Source organism: Gopherus evgoodei, chromosome 4 (genome assembly GCF_007399415.2).
Source record: "Gopherus evgoodei ecotype Sinaloan lineage chromosome 4, rGopEvg1_v1.p, whole genome shotgun sequence".
Lineage (NCBI taxonomy): Eukaryota > Metazoa > Chordata > Testudines > Testudinidae > Gopherus > Gopherus evgoodei.
The window spans coordinates 154396098-154418312 of NC_044325.1; the positions used below are offsets into that span (position 1 = coordinate 154396098).

Below are 22215 nucleotides of genomic sequence, written 5' to 3' on the forward strand. Positions count from 1 at the left end.
GAAAAAACTTTTCTCCAACTTTTTTATAGCAATGTTTCAAGTATTTTAAGACTGCTATCATGTCTGTCCTTAATCTCCTCTTTTCCAAACTAAACATATCCAATTCCTTCAGCCTTTGCTCACATGGCTTGCATTCCATCCCTTTGTCACTCCTCTCTGGGTCCTTTCTAGTTTCTCTACATCCTTTCAAATGATGCCGAGCCATACAATATCATGAAGAGATATTAGCAAATGCCATTGCCTGCTAGGGATGCAGACTGAAAATTCTGAAATGATCTTTCCATTTTATTTTATTTTCCTTCAAAAGGAGTAAAATCTTGGCAATTATACAGACTCACATGAAATTAGTTTATGTTTGCAAATGTTACACCACCAGAACAACATGATTTGGCGTTTGTATCATGGCTTTCTACTGTATTTCACAATGGTGGCAGTCACCTCCCAACCCCATACGGTTAATCTTGAATCATAAGCTTTACCTTGCCTGATTTACTTTCTTTTACCCCAACAGCATCTGGAATATATGGCGCATGGCAATCACACTGGAGTGTCGGTGTTCATCCTTCTAGGATTCCAAGACAGTCGATCGCTGCAAGCTATCCTCTTTGGGATATTTTTGTTTATCTACAGCATGAGCCTAGCGGGGAACATCTGCATGATCTCTTTAATCAGGATCGAGACGCGGCTACACACCCCCATGTATTTTTTCCTCAGCAACTTGTCCCTTGTAGACATCACTTACTCTTCCACTATTGCCCCTAAGGCACTGGTCAACTTCCTAGCAGAAAGGAAAGTCATTTCCTTTACTGGGTGCGCCACGCAATTTTTCATTCACTCCTTCTCCGTGAACTCTGAGGCTTTGCTTTTGGCTGTGATGGCATATGATCGCTTCATAGCTATATGCAAGCCACTGATGTACACGCTCATTATGTCCAGGAAAGTCTGTGTTCAGCTGGTAGCGGCATCATACATTTATGCCTCTATTAATGCCATTGTGCACACAGGCTCTTTGTTCAATCTGTCCTTCTGTGGTCCCAATATCATTGATCACTTTTTCTGTGACATCTCCCCACTCCAGAAACTCTCCTGCTCTGACACTCACATGGGTGCCACTGTGCATTTCCTCCTTGCCGTCATAGTTATATTAAGTACTATTCTGGTCATCCTTGTGTCCTATGTTTCTATCATAGTGGCCATCTTGCGGATCCACTCCAACCAGGGCAGACGGAAAGCTTTCTCCACCTGTGCCTCCCACCTGACGGCTGTGTCCATACTGTATGGGGCTCTATTCTTTATGTACTTACGACCCACATCCAGCAACTCAGCGGAGTATGACAAAGTGGTGTCCGTGTTCTATACCCTTGTGATCCCCATGTTGAACCCCCTGATCTACAGCCTGAGGAACAAGGAGGTGAAGGACGCCTTGAGGAAGACAATATACCAGAAAATTATTCCTCACTGAATCTAACTGAGGGGCTGAGTTTCATGTTTTAATAATAAAGAGAAATGAGAGGAACTGGCCTGAAAATGGAACTTCTCTCCTATGGAAAATGCTGAGATTTCAAAAAAAAAGAGAAGAAAAAGAATCATCCTAACTCAGGACATATGGGATGATATGGAATACTTTCCTGGAAGTCAGGGAGATCCCAGATCCTGGGTATCCGGGCAGTCACACCCCCCCCAACCCATCCGCAGCAGTACACTAGGCAAGCAGCTTGGGGACCTGGGCCCCAGGCACGTAGCTACACCGATGTTAGTTTTCAGTGCAGATCAGCCCCTGTACAGATGAGAATAGAGTGAAAGGATATGAAATAGTTAAAAAGCAAATCTCTAGAGATTGCGGGGCAGTTGTTAGATGCTGTTTGTGAGACTCTAGGATGACATAGCCATGGGCCCGGCAGAAGGGTCTTGCTAATCTCCCCGGCGGTTCTTAAGCCTTAGGTGAGACACTCGTGCACATAGACTGATTTACTGTCTGAAAATCCTTTCGCTGCCATGCTGTGCTGTGTTTTTGCTGTTAAGATGAAACACTAGTGTGTGTGTTTTTTATAAGAAAGCTGGTCACTGTGTTAATCACTCATCACAGTTCCCTAAGGGAAGACTGGCAGGCCCCACACCAAGATGGACCAGATGAGAAGCCCCTGTAGATACACAGGAGGCAATAACCTAAGAGAGGGAGAGTCTGGGGATTCCATCCCAGGACAGGTGAAGGCAAGAGCCCAAACAGGTGAGGAAGTGCACAAAATATAGTGAATACAGCGACGAGCCAGTTCCAAAGAACACTGTGATGGCCACCAGGTGGAAGATGCAGGTGGAGGAGGCTTTGCACCAGTCCTCCATGGATTTGGCCAAAGAGGGTTCAAAGAGGCAGCTCAACTGTTAACTCTTGACGTGTCTCATGTTGGCTACGTTGCATTAAGCCAGAGCAGCCTCACCACAGCGGCAACTGTGATAAAGCAGTGGGGGAAATAATGTGCATATGAATCCCGTGACATCTTCGGAGATCCTTCAGTGGATGAAATGTGCCAGACAAATACAAGGAAATCACAGCTATCACTATCAAAATGGATTTTACCTAAGGGACAGATCAGCATTTAAGTTTATCCATCTTCCCATCTCATGACATTTTAAAGCATCACTTTGAATCATTTCCAAGGTATAAACAGAGAAACTATTAATGGCACAGATACCATCCAAAAATGGGACATGTCAGGTTACCGAGAGAGGAAATTTCATTTTTCTGCATTTACTGTCCCAAGCTGAATTTAGCTCTTCAGATATTTGTACAAGATGGGTAAATAAAAATCATTTGGAAAGTGGACAAGCTCAGAGAATTCCCTCTCCCCACCCCCTTTAAGGGCTTGATTTGCATCAGTGAAATAAGTGGGAGTTGTGCATTTGGCTTTTAAGGCTCATTGGGTCCATCCCTAAATCATTACCATGTGTTACAGGTTCGACTGAATTCAGTAATGCCAAATGTCTCGGCTTAATCCACTTCTAGGAATAAAATATTATTAGTAACAGATAAATGCAGCATAACACAGAAAGGAAGACTACATATATTAGCAAGCCATTTGCATGGAAACAGTGCAGAGGTCAGACTGCCTGAAAATCTCAGCTTCACTCTGTCTCTATCTATACTAGAGTGGAGGGGTTTTTTTCATCTCTTACCCTTTGACATGTTTTTGAATGTTTTTGTTAAGTTTGCACAGACTGGAAAGTAAACAGGACAACATGTATAACTAGTTTATTATCTATGCCTTGACCACTATATTTGAGAAGTTGGCAAAATCTTAGAAGTATCCTATACCAGTAAAAATTTGTTATAAAACACACGTTAGTGAGGTGTCAGCAAAATTATTTTCTTTTTTTTGTTCTCTGAAATTACAATAGTTCACATCTCCCCTTGGCTATATAGCATAACAGAAGTAAAAATAGTTTTGGAAGATCTTAAGATGAATAGAATTCATACTTGTATAAATATGCCTACTATTATATATAATGTTCTATATGATATTAGCTAACACTATGAAACTAAATAGATAGATAGATAGATAGATAGATAGATAGATAGATAGATAGATAGATGGTTGCAGGAGCCGAGCATAGGAGAATACCTAAAGGGTCTCAGGTTGAATGTGTTTCTCTAGCCATGTTGAATTCTCCTGCTGTATACAGAGCAAGGGTCATGCTAAGCTTACTTCATCTAACAACAGTACAGTTTCAGTATGAATATAAAACATTCTAAATATAATGTACTAAACCTAGTCACTACTTTCTTATTGTGGTTACATCACATCTCCTTCTTAATTGCACTTATATCTGCAACAACAAACAAATTCCATGCTTTCATTAATATATTATGTCTGTGTGAGTTGAATGCATCTATTTTCTATAGTTAGCAAAAGACAATTTGCATTGCTGGTTCATGATTCTGTCTGTTAGACAGGTTTTCCTATTTCCATATTTTTGTGTTCTAAGAGCCAGCTGCACAAACATTCACAAAGTCCCCCATTTCTTCTCTGACAACTATTCCTGCCGCATTTAGTGATGTAAATACTTTGCGAGATGGGTTTGTCTATCGTGCCTCAGACTTGGCTGGACACACAATGGGGCCTGGCCTTCATCCAGTCAACCCATCACTCTGTGCTATTGCCAGGGCCGGCACTACCATTTAGGCAGCCTAGGCAATCGCCTAGGGCGCCAGAATAATTGGTGGGCGTGGTTTTGCCGGAGGGGGCAGCAGGCGGCTCCGGTGGGGCTGCCGCAGTGGTGCTACAGAGGGTCTGGTGCTCTGCGGCTCCGGTGGAGCTACCGCAGTCATGCCTGTGGACAGTCGGCTGCTCGCACGGCTCCAGTGGACCACCCACAGGCATGACTGCGGCAGCTCCACCGGAGCCATGGAGCACCGGACCCTCCGAAGGCACCACTGCGGCAGCACCACCGGAGCCGCGGGACCAGCATGGGGGGCGGCGAAATTGCCGTCCACCTAGGGCACTCAAACCCATAGCGCCGGTCCTGGCTATTGCAGCCCTTTCTGAACCTTGAGTCTGCCAGTGCGCCTCAACCTTTATCTACAGCCATTTTTGACACTCCAATCCCAAGTTTATAGACATCTCTGAAGAAAAAACAAAACAAAACATCTTAATCCCAATCCATTGCATTCTACCTGGTAACTGCTTATAAAGTTTCTATCTCTGGGCTTTCAAAAAAACAGTGTTATGAATGATTCAATTCTAATTTCCTCTGCAATTACAAAAGAATTAAATAAATGTAACAGAAAAGGCATTTTCAATAAACTTTTCCACATTTACTCCTGACTGGAAATAATTATTGCTAGGGGGAGGTTTAGATTTCAAACAGGGGAAAGGGATGGAGAGCAGCATCAACGCTTCAAAGAACTTGAACAAAGTTAGAAGCCAACAGATTGGCATCCCACTATCTACTGCTCCCATGTGACCTAACGGGCATTTTAATGATGCCCTTTGTGCCAGGTGGGAGTTTGACAGCTCTAAGAGATTCTGTCTCCAAATGCCTGCAGACCACATAAATACGCCCTGCCTCTAATTATTCCTTTTCAATCCAACAAAGAGGGATGTCTCTCTTGCAACAGGCAGCTTTAATATTACAGGATGAAGACTAATGTGAGTAAAATAAATGTTTTCTTTTCTTCAGCTATCTGGTAAATACACCCAGATCCATTCTTTTCAATGAGAAACAGGGTTTTTTTCCCTATTCTCAAAATGGTGAGTCTTTGACCACCAAAATGTTGTCTTGATTATCTCTCACTGAATAATTTGCAGTAAAATGGGATAAAAAGCCTAAAATACCCTGAATGCAGCATGTGATTTTTTTGACAGGATCATATATGGGGCTAGAGACCCTCAGCTGTTGTTGATTGTCATAGCAGCATGGATCACAATAGAGCTGTGATGATTTACACCAACTAAGCATCTGGCCCAATGTGCTTTAATGAGCTAAGTTATTGCATACGCTCCTCAAATGAAAAAAAAAGGAAAAAGAAAGATAAAAATACCCCTTGTTTGCCAGGAATCAAGTTGCAAGGGATTTTTATTTTTTTTAAAATAAGGTTCATGCTATTGAACAACAAATGTTTTCATTTTAAACTTCTTTGAGCAGGTTATCTGCTGTGAAATATACCATACTGGCAGCCCTAGAAAGAGATGGTCTCCCTCTGTTCAAAATAGGTTCTGTACAGAATGGGCAGCACTGGCTTTCCCCAACGCAGCAGTCTCTGCTCTGATGGAAGGTCTTGCGGGTTCAGGGTGGATACACAGGGATAATGGAATGAAACTAAAAAACTCGTGTATATTTCAGACTTTTCTCATTAGCTTGAAGTGGAAGAACAAGCACATTTGGACCCACTTGGATTCCAAGGAAACGTCTCCCTGGACCCTGTCAGACCGACACTACCTGCTACTGAGGCATCTCATTGTGAAGCTCTAGGTGGCTATCGGGTGTGTTTGAAGCTGCTTAATGTCTCTGCTTTCAAAATATCTTTGGAGAAAGAAAGGGCGGGCCTCATAGACTCATAGACTTTTAAGGTCAGAAGGGACCATTATGATCATCTAGTCCAACTCCTACTGTCTCCACGCACTCTGGGTATATGAGAGAGATTTACAGAGCTTCAAAGTCTGTCTAAACTGCAGAAAGGAAAAATCACTCATGGCAGAGAGTCTTAGAGGCCAGGTCAATTGATTCTGCCTTGTGTGGTTTGCGCTACAGCGCAAAAAATAGCTGTGTAGACATTCAGGCTCGAGTTGGAGTCTGGGCTCTGACACCAGGCGAGGTGGGAGGGTGATCAGACATTGCCATAGTGAACATGAGAGAGAGAGAGAGAGAGAAAGAAGAGTTTTATTTGCATCACTGTTCAGTAGACTGTTTCTCTCCTGAATGGTGATCTTTTCCAAACCTACTTGTGTTGCTTCTGATTCTCCGATGAGTTATGCCTGTTCCATGCCAGTGCCAGGGGCCAGAACAAGTGTGAGAGCTTCTTTCAACCATGGTTTAACTATAGTCTCACTTTGTTGACCTCCGCTGTTCATTCATACCTCCTTTAGTTATGTAAACACCCCCTCTCTGAATATTAACTTAGTTATCTCCAAAAGAATTATCTTTGTGGAATTTACTCTGGGACTTTATTTCAAATGTGAGATTTTGGTTGACTTGTCATGAATATATCCTGGTTCCTAACTGACGATTTAATTATGGAAGAGTGCTAGTGCTGCAATATAAGGCTGGTTTTCAAACACTTCATCCACCTTTCTGCTCTATATCAGATTGTTGCAGAGTTCAGAGAATCATAGAACCATAGAGTTGGAAGGGACCACATGGGTCGTGTTCTAGTCTAACCCCCAGCCAAGATGCAGTGTTTGTTGTGTCTCACTAACCCAAGACTGATGATGATCCAGCCTCCTTTTGAAAACCTCCAGTGAAGGAGCTTCAACAACCTCCCTTGGCAGATTTGTTCCATTGTCCTACTGCTCTGACACTTAGGAAGATTTTCCTGAGGTTTAATCTAAATCGGCTGTGCTGGAGTTTGAACCCTCTGCCTCTTGTCCTGCCCTCTGTGGCAAGAGAGAAAAAACTTTTCTCCAACTTTTTTATAGCAATGTTTCAAGTATTTTAAGACTGCTATCATGTCTGTCCTTAATCTCCTCTTTTCCAAACTAAACATACCCAGTCCCTTCAGCCTTTGCTCACATGGTTTGCATTCCATCCTTTTGTCACTCCTCTCTGGATCCTTTCTAGTTTCTCTACATCCTTTCAAATGATGCCGAGCCATACAATGTCATGAAGAGATATTAGTAAAATGCCATTACCTGCTAGGGATGCAGACTGACAATTCTGAAGTGATCTTTCTATTTTATTTTATTTTCCTTCAAAAGGAGTAAAATCTTGGCAATTATACAGACTCACATGAAATTAGTTTAAGTTTGCAAATGTCACACAACCAGAACAGCATAACTTGGCTTTTGTATCTTGGCTTTCTACTGTATTTCACAATGGTGGTATTCACCTCCCAGCCCCATATGGTTAATCTTGAATCATAAACTGTATCTTGGCTGTTTTTCTTTTTTTTACCCCAACAGCATCTGGAATATATGGCGCATGGCAATCACACTGGAGTGTCGGTGTTCATCCTTGTAGGATTCAAAGACAGTCGATCGCTGCAAGCTATCCTCTTTGGGATGTTTTTGTTTATCTACACCATGAGTCTAGCAGGGAACCTCAGCATGATCTCCTTAATCAGGATCGAGATGCGGCTACACACCCCCATGTATTTTTTCCTCAGCAACTTGTCCCTTGTAGATGTCACTTACTCTTCCACTATTGCCCCTAAGGCACTGGTCAACTTCCTAGCAGAGAGGAAAGTCATTTCCTTTGCTGGGTGCGCCACACAATTTTTCTTTCACGCCTTCTGCGTGAACTCTGAGGCTTTGCTTCTGGCTGTGATGGCATACGATCGCTTCATAGCTATATGCAAGCCACTGATGTACACGCTCATTATGTCCAGGAAAGTCTGTGTTCAGCTGGTAGCGGCATCATACATTTATGCCTCCATTAATGCCATTGTGCACACAGGCTCTTTGTTCAGCCTGTCCTTCTGTGGTCCCAATATCATTGATCACTTTTTCTGTGACCTCCCCCCAATCCAGAAACTCTCCTGCTCTGACACTCACATGGGTGACACTGTGCATTTCCTCCTTTCAGTCATAGTTGCATTAAGTACTATTCTGGTCATCCTTGTTTCCTATGTTTCTATCATGGTGGCCATCTTGCGGATCCACTCCAACCAGGGCAGACGGAAAGCTTTCTCCACCTGTGCCTCCCACCTGACGGCTGTGTCCATACTGTATGGGACTCTGTGCTTTATGTATTTACGACCCACATCCAGCAACTCAGTGGAGTACGACAAAGTGGTGTCCGTTTTCTATACCCTTGTGATCCCCATGTTGAACCCTCTGATCTACAGCCTGAGGAACAAGGAGGTGAAGGACGCCTTAAGGAAGACAATATACCAGAAAATTATTCCTCACTGAATCTAACTGAGAGGTTGAGCTTCATTATTTAATAATAAATAGAAGTGAGAGGAGCTGGCCTGAAAATGGAATTTGTCTCCTATGGAAAAGGTTGAGATTTCCAAAAAAAAAAAAAGCATCATCCTAACTGAGGACAATATGGGATGATATGGACTACTTCCCTGGAATTCTGGGAGATCCCAGATACCGGGTATTTGGGCAGTCATCCCCCCCACAGCCCACCCCCAGCAACACACCAGGCAGGCAGCGTGGGGAACTGGCTCCCAGGGACGTAGCTGCACAGATGTTAGTTTTCAGGGCAGATCAGCCCCTGTACAGATGAGGACAGAGTGAAAGGATATGGAATAGTTAAAAAGCCAATTTCTAGAGAGGGTGGGGGCAGTTGTCAGGTGCTGTTTGAGAGACTCTAGGATGACATAGCCATGGGCCCAGCAGAAGGGTCTTGCTAATCTCCTCAGGGGTTCTTAAGCCTTAGGTGAAACACTCGTGCACATAGACTGATTTACTGTCGGAAAATCCTTTTGCTCCCATGCTGTGCTGTGTTTTTGCTGTTCAGATGAAACACAGCTGTGTGTTTTTTTAAGAAAGCTGGTCACTGTGTTAATTACTCATCACAGCTCCCTAAGGGAAGACTGGTAGGCCCCACACCGAGATGGACCAGATGAGAAGCCCATGTAGATACACAGGAGGCGATAACCTAAGAGTGGGAGAGTCTGGGGATTCCATCCCAGGACAGGTAAAGGTAAGAGCCCAAACATGTGAGGAAGTGTGCAAAATATTCTGAATACAGGGACGAACCAGTTCCAAAGAACACTGTGATGGCCACCAGGTGGAAGATGCAGGTGGCGGAGGCTTTGCACCAGTCCTCCATGGATTTGACCAAAGAGGGTTCAAAGAGGCAGCTCAGCTATTAACTCTTGACGTGTCTCATGTTGGCTACGTTGCATTAAGCCAGAGCAGCCTCACCACAGCGGCAACTATGATAAAGCAGTGGGGGAAATAATACGCATATGAATCCCGTGACATCTTCGGAGATCCTTCAGTGGATGAAATGTGCCAGACAAATACAAGGAAATCACAGCTATCACTATAAAAATGGATCTTACCTAAGGGACAGATCAGTATTTAAGTTTATCCATCTTCCCAACATGATATTTTAAAGCATCACTTTGAATAGTTTCCAAGGTATAAACAGAGAAACTATTAATGGCACAGATACCATCCAAAAATGGGACATGTCATGTCATGTTACCGAGAGAGGAAATTTCATTTTGCTGCATGTACTGGCCCAAGCTGAATTTAGCTCTTCAGATATTGGTACAAGATGGGTAAATAAAAATCATTTGGAAAATGGACAAGCTCAGAGAATTCCCTCTCCCCACCCCCTTTAAGGGCTTGATTTGCATCAGTGAAATCAATGGGAGTTGTGCACTTGGCTTTTAAGGCTCACTGGGTCCATCCCTAAATCATTACCACGTGTTACAGGTTCGACTGAATTCAGTAATGCCAAATGGCTCCGCTTAATCCACTTCTAGGAATAAAAGATTGTTAGTAAGAGATAAATGCAGCATAACAGAGAAAGGAAGACTACATATATTACCAACCCATCTGCATGGTAACAGTGCAGAGGTCAGACTGCCTGAAAATCTCAGCTTCACTCTGTCTCCATCTATACTAGAGTTGAGGGGTTTTTTATCTCTTACCCTTTGATATGTTTTTGAATGTTTTTGCTAGGCTTGCACAGACTGGAAAGTAAACAGGACAACATGTATAACCTGTTTATTATCTATTTTTGACCACAATATTTAATCAGTTGGCAAAACCTTAGAAGTATCCTCTACCAGTAAAAACTTGTTATAAAGCACACATTAGCGGATTGTCAGCAAAATTATTTGTCTCGTCCTTGTTCTCTTAAATTGCAATAGTTCACATCTCCTCTTGGCTAAATAGCATAACATAAATAAAACTAATTTTGGAAGATCTTAAGATGAATACAATTCATACTTGTATAAACATACGTACTATTATATATAATATTGTATATGATTTGGCTAACACTATAAAACTAGATAGATAGATAGATGATTGCAGAAGCCAATCATAAGAGAACACCTAAAGGCTCTCAGGTTGAATGTGTTTCTCTAGCCATGTTGAATTCATCTGCTGTATACAGAGCAAGGGTCATGCAAAGCTCACGTCATCGAACAACAGTGAAGTTTCAGCATGAATATAAAACATTCTATATATAATGTACTTTACCTAGTCACTACTTTCTTATTGTGGTTACATCACATCTCCTTTTTAATTTCACTTATAGCTGCAACAACAAACAAATTCCATGCTTTCGTTAATATATTTTGCCTGCTTTAGTTGAATGCATTTATTTTCTGTTAGGGTATGTCTACACTATGGGATTATTCCAATTTTACATAAACCGGTTTTGTAAAACAGATTGTATGAAGTCGAGTGCATGTGGCCACACTAAGCACATTAATTCGGTGGTGTGCGTCCATGTACTGAGGCTAGGGTCGATTTCTGGAGCGTTGTACTGTGTGTTGCTATCCTGTAGCTATCCCATAGTTCCCACAGTCTCCCTCATCCATTGGAATTCTGGGTTGAGATCCCAGTGCATGATGGTGCAAAAACAGTGACGTGGGTGATTCTGGGTAAATGTCGTCACTCATTCCTTCCTCCGTGAAAGCAATGGCAGACAATCATTTTGTGCCCTTTTTCCCTGGATTGCCCTGGCAGACGCTGTAGCATGGCAACCATGGAGCCTGTTTTGCCTTTTGTCACTGTCACCGTGTGTGTACTGGATGCTGCTGACAGAGGCGGTACTGCAGCGCTACACAGCAGCATTCATTTGCCTTTGCAAGATAGCAGAGATGGTTACCAGTCGTTCTGTACCGTCTGCCATGCCATTGTAAATTGGCGATGAGAAGACAGTTATTAGTCATTCTGTACCGTCTGCTGCTGTCATGGGTGCTCCTGGCTGACCTTCGCTGAGGTCGGCCAGGGGCGCAAAGACAAAAATGAGAATGACTCCCCGGGTCATTCCCTCCTTTATGTTGTATCTAAAAATAGAGTCAGTCCTGCTTAGAATATGGGGCTAGTGTACTAGAGAACCAGTGTACCAGAGAGCACAGCCGTTCCATGTCAGATCCTGCAGAAATGATGAGCTGAATGCCATTCTAGGGGGTGCCCCTGCAACAACCCCACCCATTGCTTCCCTCCTCCCCCAACCCTCCTCGGCTACCTTTGCAGTATCCCCCCATTTGTGTGGTGAAGTAATAAAGAATGCAGAAATAAGAAACATTGAATTTTTAGTGAGATAAAATGAGGGGGAGGCAGCCTCCAGCTGCTATGATAGTCCAGGCAAGACATTAAATGGTGGGGGGAGAGAGGAGCCCAGCATCCCGCTGCTATGATAGTCCAGGCAGTACAGAATCTTTTCTTTAGACGTGAAGGGAGGGGCACGAATGGAGCTCAGCCCCCAGTTGCTATGATGAAGACAGTTACCAGCCATTCTGTACCATCTGCTGGGCATGATCGGGTGTCATTCCTATTTTTAACCAGGTGCCCCTGGCCGACCTCACCTGAGGCCAGCCAGGAGCACTCACGGGATGATGACGAGAACGGCTACCAGTCCTTCTGCACTGTACCATCTGCCACCGGGGAAGGGAGGGGAGAGGATGCTGCTGTTCAGTGCCACAGCATCTCGTCTACCAGCAGCACGTGGTAGACATATGGTGACATTGAAAAAAGTCAAGAAACTATTCTTTTTCTTTTCTTTCATGGGGGGTGGTAAATTGACGAGATATACCCTGAACCACCCCAGACAATGTGTTTGACCCTGCAGGCATTGGGCGCTCAGCCAAGAATGCAAATGCTTTTCGGAGACTGTAGTATAACTGAAGTCCTCAGTACCCCCTCCCTCCCTCCATGAGCATCCATTTGATTCTTTGGCTTTCCATTACGCTTGTCACACAACACTGTGCTGTGGCCCCTGTCTATCATAGCCTGACAATTTTTTCAGATGCTTTGGCATTTCGTCTTCTGTAACGGAGCTCTAATAGAACAGATTTGTCTCCCCATACAGTGATCAGATCCAGTATCTCACTTACGGTCCATGGTGGAGTTCTTCTTGGATTTGGGACTGCATCGCCACCCATGCTGATCAGAGCTCCACCCTGGGCAAACAGGAAATGAAATTCAAAAGTTCGCAGGGCTTTTCCTGTCTACCTGGCCAGTGCATCCGAGTTCAGATTGCTTTCCAGAGAGATCACAATGGTGTACCGTGGGATACTGCCTGGAGGCCAATACCATCGATTTGTGGCCATACTAACCCTAATCCGACATGGCAATACCGACTTCAGCGCTACTCCTCTCATCGGGAAGGAGTACAGAAACCGGTTTAAAGAGCCCTTATATCGATATAAAAGGCCTCGTTGTGTGGACAGGTGCAGGGTTAAATCGGTTTAATGCTGCTAAATTCAGTTTAAACGCATAGTGTAGACCTGGGCTTAGTTAGCACAAGGCAACTTGCATTGCTGGGTCATGATTCTCTTAGACAGGTTTTCCTATTTCCATATTTTTGTGTTATAAGAGCTAGCTGCACAAACATTGACAAAGTCCCCCATTTCTTCTCCGATAACTATTTCTGCCACATTTTAGTGATGTAAGAACTTTGCAAGATGGGTTTGTCTATCGTGCCTCTGACTTGGCTGGACATACAATGGGGCCTGGCCTTCATCCAGTCAACCCATCTTTCTATGCTATTGCAGCCCTTTCTGAACCCTTGAGTCTGCCAATGCCCCTCAACCCTGATCTTCAGCCGTTTTTAGATATCCCTGAAGAAAAAACAAAACAAAACATCTTAATCCCAATCCATTGCATTCTACCTGGTAACTGCTTATAAAGCTTCTATCTCTGGGCTTTCAAAAAAACAGTGTTATGAATGATTCAATTCTAATTTCCTCTGCAATTACATAAAAAATTAAATAAATGTAACAGAAAAGGCATTTTAAATAAACTTTTCAACATTTACTCCTGACTGGAAATAATTATTGCTAGGGGGAGGTTTAGATTTAAAACAGGGGAAAGGGATGGAGAGCAGCATCAACGCTTCAAAGAACTTGAACAAAGTTAGAAGCCAACAGATTGGCATCCCACTATCCACTGCTCCCATGTGACCTAAAGGGCATTTTAATGATGCCCTTTGTGCCAGCTGGGAGATTGACAGCTCTAAGGGATTCTGTCTCCAAATACCTGCAGACCACATAAAGACACCCTGCCTCTAATTACTCCTTTTGAATCCAAGACAGAGAGATGTCTCTCTTGCAACAGGCAGCTTTAATATTACAGGATGAAGACTAAAGTGAGTAAAATAAATGTTTTCTTTTCTTCAGTTACCTGGTAAATACACCCAGATCCATTCTTTTCAATGAGAAACAGGTTTTTTTCCCTATTCTCAAAATGGAGAGTCTTTTACCACCAAAATGTTGTCTTGATTATCTCTCACTGTATAATTTGCAGTAAAATGGGACAAAAAGCCTAAAATACCCTGAATGAGGCTTGTGATTTATTTTTTTTTTGGGGGGGGAGGGTTGTATATGGGGCTAGAGACCCTCAGGTGTTGTTGATGGTGCTATGACAATCAACCTCAATAGAGTTGTGATGATTTACACCAACTAAGGATCTGGCCCAATGTGCTGTAATGAGCCAAGTTATTGTATATGCTCCTCAAATGAAAAAAGGGAAAAGATAAGACAAGAGTACCCCTTTTTTGCCAGGTATCCAGATGCTAGGGATTTTGCTTTCTGTAAATGCAGTTCATGCTTTTGAACAACAAATGTTTTCATTTTAATCTTCTTCGAGCAGGTTTTCTGGCGGTGAAATATTCTAGATTGGCAGCCCAAGAGAGACATGGTCTCTCTCTGTTGAAAAAAGGTTCTGTACAGAACGGGCAGCACTGGCTTCCCCCAACACAGCAGTCTCTGCTCCGATGGAAGGTCTTGCGGGTTCAGGGTGGATACATAGGGATAATGGAATGAAACTAAAAAGCTTGTGTATATTTCAGATTTTTCTCATTAGCTTGAAGTGGAAGAACAAGCACATTTGGACCCACTTGGATTCCCAGGAAACATCTCCCTGGACGCTGTCTGACCAACACTCCCTGCTCCAAAGGCACTTCATCATGGAGTTCTAGGTGCGTATTCACTATGAAGCTGCTTATTGTCTCTGCTTTCAAAATATCTTCGGAGAAAAAAAGGCCGGGCCTCATAGACTCAGAGACTTTATGGTCAGAACGGACCATTATGAACATCTAGTCTGACTTCCACTGTCTCCACGCACTCTGGGTACATGAGAGAGATTAACAGAGCTTCAAAGTATGTCTACACTGCAGAAAGGAAAAATGACCCATGGCAGAGAGTCTTAGAGGCCAGGTCAATTGACTCTGCCTCCTGGGGATTGCACTACAGGCAAAAAAATAACTGTGTAGACATTCAGGCTCAGGCTTGAGCCTGGGCTCTGACACCAGGGGAGGGGGGAAGGGTGATCGGCTATTGCCATAGTGAACATGAGAGAGAGATTTTATCTGAATCTGTATTCAGTAGGCTGTTTCTCTCCTGAATGGTGATCTTTTCCAAACCCACTTGTGTTGCTTCTGATTCCCTGCTGAGTTATACCACTTCCATGCCTGTGCCAGGGGCCAGAACAAGTGTGAGAGTTTCTTTCAACCATGAATTAATTACAGCCTCCTTTTGTTGACCTCTGCTGTTCATTCATACCTCCTTTAGTTATGTAAACACCCCCTCTGTGAATATTAACTTCGTTATCTCCAAAAGAGTTGTCTTTGTGGAATTTACTCTGGGACTTTATTCCAAATGTGAGGTTTTGGCTGACTTGTCATGAAGAGATCCTGGTTCCGAACTGATGATTTCATAATGGAAGGGAGCTAGGCCTGCAATAGAAGGCTGATTTTCAAAGACCTCATCCGCCTTTCTGCTCTATATCAGGTTGTTGCAGAGTTCAGAGAATCACACAACCACAGGGTTAGAAGGGATCACAGGGGCCGTGTTCTAGTCTAACTCCCAGCCAAGGTGCAGTGTTTGTTGTGTCTGATTAACCCAGGGGTAGGCAACCTATGGCACGAGTGTCAAAGGAGGCAAGCAAGCTGATTTTCAGTGGCGCTCCCGCTGCCCGAGTCCTGGCCACCGGTCCGTGGGGCTCTGCATTTTAATTTACCTTTAAATGAAGCTTCTTAAGCATTTTAAAAACCATTTTAACTTTACATACAACAATAGGTTAGTTATATATTACAGACTTATGGAAAGAGACCTTCTGAAAATGTTAAAATGTATGACTGGCACGCAAAACCTTAAATTGGAGTGAATAAACGACTCAGCACAGCACTGCTGAAAGGTTGCCGACCTCTGGACTAACCCAAGATCGATGGCTCCAGCCTCCTTTTGAACACCCCCAGTGAAGACGGTTCCACAACCTCCCTTGGCAGGTTTGTTCCATTGTCCTAATGCTCTGACAGTTAGGAAGCTTTTTCTGAGGTTTAATCTAAATCGGCTGTGCTGGAGTTTGAACCCTCTGCCTCTTGTCCTGCCCTCTGTGGCAAGAGAGAAAAAACTTTTCTCCAACTTTTGTATAGCAATGTTTCAAGTATTTCAAGACTGCTATCATGTCCGTCCTTAATATCCTCTTTTCCAAACTATACATACCCAGTTCCTTCAGCCTTTGCTCACATGGCTTGCATTCCATCCCTTTGTCACTCCTCTCTGGATCCTTTCTAGTTTCTCTACATCCTTTCAAATGATACAGAGCTGTAGAATGCCATTAAGAGATATTAGCAAATACCATTGCCTGCTAGGGATGCAGACTGACAATTCTGAAGTGATCTTTCTATTTTATTTTATTGTCCTTCAAAAGGAGTAAAATCTTGGCAATTATACAGACTCACATGAAATTAGTTTAAGTTTGCAAATGTTACACAACCAGAACAACATGACTTGGCTTTTGTATCTTGGCTTTCTACTGCATTTCACAATGGTGGTATTCACCTCCCAGCCCCATATGGTTAATCTTGAATCATAAGCTTTACCTTGCCTGATTTACTTTCTTTTACCCCAACAGCATCTGGAATATATGGCGCATGGCAATCACACTGGAGTGTCGGTGTTCATCCTTCTAGGATTTAAAGGCAGTCGATCGCTGCAAGCTATCCTCTTTGGGATGTTTTTGTTTATCTACAGCATAAGCCTAGCGGGGAACATCAGCATGATCTCTTTAATCAGGATTGAGACGCGGCTACACACCCCCGTGTATTTTTTCCTCAGCAACTTGTCCCTTGTAGACATCACTTACTCTTCCACTATTGCCCCTAAGGCACTGCTCAACTTCCTAGCAGAGAGGAAAGTCATTTCCTTTGCTGGGTGCGCCATGTAATTTTTCTTTCACTCCGTCTCCGTGAACTCTGAGGCTTTGCTTTTGGCTGTGATGGCGTATGATTGCTTCAAAGCTATATGCAAGCCACTGATGTACACGCTCATTATGTCCAGGAAAGTCTGTGTCCAGGTGGTAGTGGCATCATACATTTATGCCTCCATTAATGCCATTGTGCACACAGGCTCTTTGTTTAGCCTTTCCTTCTGTGGTCCCAATATCATTGATCACTTTTTCTGTGACATCTCCCCACTCCAGAAACTCTCCTGCTCTGACACTCCCATGGGTGACACTGTGCATTTCCTCTTTGCCGTCATAGTTGTATTAAGCACTGTTCTGGTCATCCTTGTGTCCTATGTTTCTATCATGGTGGCCATCTTGCGGATCCGCTCCAACCAGGGCAGACGGAAAGCTTTCTCCACCTGTGCCTCCCACCTGACGGCTGTGTCCATACTGTATGGGGCTCTGTTCTTTATGTACTTACGACCCACATCCAGCAACTCAGCGGAGTATGACAAAGTGGTGTCCGTGTTCTATACCCTTGTGATCCCCATGTTGAACCCCCTGAGCTACAGCCTGAGGAACAAGGAGGTGAAGGACACCTTGAGGAAGACAATATACCAGAAAATTATTCCTCACTGGTCTGACTGAGAAGCTGAGTTTCATGATTTAATAATAAAGAGACGTGAGAGGAACTGACCTGAAAATGGAACTTCTCTCCTATGGAAAATGCTGAGAATTAAAAAAAAAAAAAAAAAAAAAAAATCATCCTAACTCAGGACAATGTGGGATGATATGGAGTACTTCCCTGGAAATCAGGGAGATCCCAGATCCTGGGTATTTGGGCAGTCACACACACCCCCCAACCAATCCGCAGCAGCACACCAGGCAAGCAGCCTGGGGAACTGGCCCCCAGGGACGTAGCTACACTGATGTTAGTTTTCAGTGCAGATCGGCCCCTTTAGAGATGAGAATAGAGTGAAAGGATATGGAATAGTTAAAAAGCAAATCTCTAGAGAATGCGGGGCAGTTGTCAGATGCTGTTTGTGAGACTCTAGGATGACATAGCCATGGGCCCGGCAGAAGGGTCTTGCTAATCTCCCCAGGGGTTCTTAAGCCTTAGGTGAGACACTCGTTCACATAGACTGATTTACTGTCGAAAATCCTTTTGCTCCCATGCTGTGCTGTGTTTTTGCTGTTAAGATGAAACACAGCTGTGTGTTTTTTTTAAGAAATCTGGTCACTCTGTTAATTACTCATCACAGCTCCCGAAGGGAAGACTGGTAGGCCCCACACCAAGATGGACCAGATGAGAAGCCCCTGTAGATACACAAGAGGCAATAACTTAAGAGTGGGAGAGTCTGGGGATTCCATCCCAGGACAGGTGAAGGCAAGAGCCCAAATAGGTGAGGAAGTGCACAAAATATTGTAAATACAGGGACGAGCCAGTTCCAAAAAACATTGTGATGGCCACCAGGTGGAAGATGCAGGTGGAGGAGGCTTTGCACCAGTCCTCCATGGTTTTGGCCAAAGAGGGTTCAAAGAGGCAGCTCAGCTATTAACTCTTGACGTGTCTCAAGTTGGCTACGTTGCATTAACCCAGAACGGCCTCACCACAGCGGCAACTGTGACAAAGCAGTGGGGGAAATAATGCGCATATGAATCCCGTGACATCTTCGGAGATCCTGCAGTGGATGAAATGTGCCAGACAAATACATGGAAATCACAGCATCACTATCAAAATGGATCTTACCTAAGGGACAGATCAGTATTTAAGTTTATCCATCTTCCCATCTCATGACATTTTAAAGCATCACTTTGAATAGTTTCCAAGGTATAAACAGAGAAACTATTAATGGCACAGATACCATCCAAAAATGGGACATGTCATGTCATGTTACCGAGAGAGGAAATTTCATTTTGCTGCATGTACTGGCCCAAGCTGAATTTAGCTCTTCAGATATTTGTACCAGATGGGTAAATAAAAATCATTTGGAAAGTGGACAAGCTCAGAGAATTCCCTCTCCCCACCCCCTTTAAGGGCTTGATTTTCATCAGTGAAATCAATGGGAGTTGTGCACTTGGCTTTTAAGGCTCATTGGGTCCAGCCCTAAATCATTACCACGTGTTACAGGTTCGACTGAATTCAGTAATGCCAAATGGCTCCGCTTAATCCACTTCTAGGAATAAAAGATTGTTAGTAACAGATAAATGCAGCATAACAGAGAAAGAATGACTACAGATATTACCAATCCTTCTGCATGGTAACAGTGCAGAGGTCAGACTGCCTGAAAATCTCAGCTTCACTCTGTCTCCATCTATACTAGAGTTGAGGGGTTTTTTTATCTCTTACCCTTTGACATGTTTTTGAATTTTTTTGCTAGGCTTGCACATACTGGAAAGTAAACAGGACAACATGTATAACTAGTTTATTATCTATGCCTTGACCGCTATATTTGAGAAGTTGACAAAGCCTTAGAAGTATCCTCTACCAGCAAAAACTTGTTATAAAGCGCATGTTAGTGAGGTGTTAGCAAAATTATTTGTCTTGTCCTTGTTCTCTGAGATTACAATAGTTCACATCTCCCCTTGGCTAAATAACATTACATAAGTAAAAATAGTTTTGGAAGATCTTAAGATGAATGCAGTTCATACCTGTATAAACATACCTACTATTATATATAATATTGTATATGATATTGGCTAACACTGTAAAACTAAGATAGATAGATAGATAGATAGATGGTTGCAGAAGCCAAGCATAGGAGAATACCTAAAGGGTCTCAGGTTGAATGTGTTTCTCTAGCCATGTTGAATTCTCCTGCTCTATAAAGAGCAAGGGTCATACAAAGATTACGTCATCTAACAACAGTACAGTTTCAGCATGAATATAAAACATTCTAAATATAATGTACTATACCTAGTCACTCCTTTCTTACTGTGGTTACATCACATCTCCTTTTTTAGTTGCACTTACAGCTGCAACAACAAACAAATTCCATGCTTTCCTTAATATATTTTGCCTGCGTTAGTTGAATGCCTCTATTTTCTATGAGTTAGCAAAAGGCAATTTGCATTGATGGTTCATGATTCTGCCTGTTAGACAGGTTTCCTATTTCCATATTTTTGTGTTATAAGAGCCAGCTGCACAAACATTCACAAAGTCCCCCGTTTCTTCTCTGATAACTATTCCTGCCGCATTTAGTGATGGAAGGACTTTGCGAGATGGGTTTGTGTATCGTGCCTCTGACTTGGCTGGACACACAATGGGGCCTGGCCTTCATCCAGTCAACCCATCACTCTATGCTATTGCAGCCCTTTCTGAACCCTTGAGTCTGCCAGCGCCCCTCAACCCTGATCTTCAGCCATTTTTACCACTCCAATCAGTGCTTTCCCCAGGAAATGAAATTAGGGGGGGTATTCGAATTTATAGATGGGTGTGTCAGGACCAATGAGATAAATAAAAGAGATATGAATAAAGTAAATGTTTTGTTAGGATTATGCAAATTTAATATAAGAATAATACAAGTTATTCCAAAACACATAACAGATCTAGGTTTCTAAAAAAAAATACATTTAAAAATATATTTTATTTAAATTGACTTTTGAAAAGTAAGCCATCATGGGATAAGAGGGCAGTCTTCTCATGGATCAGTAACTGGTTAAAAGATGGGAGACAAAGTGTAGGAATAAATTATCAGTTGTCAGAATGGAGAGAGATAAATAGTGGTATCCTTGAGAGGTCAGTACTGGGAGTATTACTGTTCAACATATTCATAAATGATCTGGAAAAATGGGTAAACAGTGAGGTGGCAAAATTTGCAGATGATACAGAACCATTCAAGATAGTTAAGTTCTAGGCAGACTGCGAAGAGCTACTAAGGGATCTCACAAAACTGGGTGACTGGGCAACAAAATGGCAAATGAAATTCAGCATTGATAAATGCAAAATAATGCACATGGGAAAGCAATATCAACTATACATACAAAATGATGGCATCTGAATTAGCTGTTAACGCTCATGAAAGAGATCTTGGAGTCATTGTGGACAGTTCTCTGAAAACATCCACTCAATGTGCAGCAGCAGTCACAAAAGCAAACAATGTTGGGAATCATTAAGAAAGGGATAGATAATAAGACAGAAAATATCATATTGCCTCTATATAAATCCATGGTACATGTACACCTTGAATAGTGTGTGCAGATCTGGTCACCCATCCTAAAAATATATATATTGGAATTGGAAAAGGTACAGAGATGGGCAACTAAAATAGTCAAGGGTATGAAACAGGAGGAGAGATTAAAATGACTGGGAATTTTCAGCTTAGAAAAGAGATGACTAATGGGGATATGATAGAGGTCTACAAAATCTTGACTGGTGCAAAGAAAGTGAATAAGGAAATTTTATTTAATCCTTCACATAACACAAGAACTAGCATTCACCCAATGAAATTAATAGGCAGCAAGTTTTAAAAAAACAAAAGAAAGTACTTCTTCACACAATATAAAGTCAACTCAAGGAACTCTTTGCCAGGGGATGCTGTGAAAACCAAAACTATAACAGGATTATAAAAAGAGCTAGATAAATTCCTGGAGAATAGGTCCATCTGTGGCTATTAGCCAGGATGGGGAGGGATGCAACACCATGCTCTGAGTGTCCCTAGCCTGTTTAATAGAGCTAGGAGTTGGCAACAGGGGATGGTCACTTGATGATTACCTTTTCTTTTCATTCCCTCTGAAGCACCTGGCCTTGACCACTGTTGTAAGACAGGGTACTGGGCTATATGGACCATTGGTCTGACCTAGTATGACCATTCTTATGTAAAAATTTATTATAATAATAAAAATGTTTAGTACAGAAACTCCCCAACATAATGACCTCTCAAGATAGTAACAATGTGAGATAACAACCTTGGCAAATAATGCATTTTAAAAATTTTGGCCTACTAGGAAACATATTTAAATAAGTTTCCATTCCCAGTCACAAATCTAGCATTCTGGAGCAAAGTGATTAAAATATAGTCTAGTCAAACAAACGTTTATTTAACATGCCCCTCACTTTTCCGCACTCCACTCATCAGTGTTGTCCTTGGTCAGCGGAGACTCAGAGTTCAGAGGTGCTTTCACATGAGTACACCTTCCAGGTGAGGGACAAGGCAGTACATTGCTTGTTCCTCCAGCTGCTCACTGTTTGCTC

The 22215-nt window shown here is 42.7% G+C and overlaps 2 protein-coding genes and 1 pseudogene across 2 annotated transcripts; all 3 read left to right on the top strand.

The window, feature by feature from the left end:
- Positions 1-349: 349 nt before the first annotated feature.
- Positions 350-1462, top strand: LOC115651316 (olfactory receptor 1020-like). The gene has a single exon (XM_030562249.1). It carries the CDS (start codon positions 524-526, stop codon positions 1460-1462), a length of 939 nt encoding a protein of 312 aa, XP_030418109.1. The 5' UTR covers positions 350-523.
- Positions 1463-7625: 6163 nt separating this feature from the next.
- Positions 7626-8596, top strand: LOC115651094 (olfactory receptor 1020-like). Its single transcript, XM_030561977.1, has 2 exons — positions 7626-8535; positions 8568-8596. The coding sequence occupies exons 1-2, from the start codon at positions 7626-7628 to the stop codon at positions 8594-8596; spliced, it is 939 nt and encodes a 312-aa protein (XP_030417837.1).
- Positions 8597-16547: 7951 nt separating this feature from the next.
- Positions 16548-17669, top strand: LOC115651317 (annotated as a pseudogene).
- The last annotated feature ends 4546 nt before the right edge of the window (positions 17670-22215 follow it).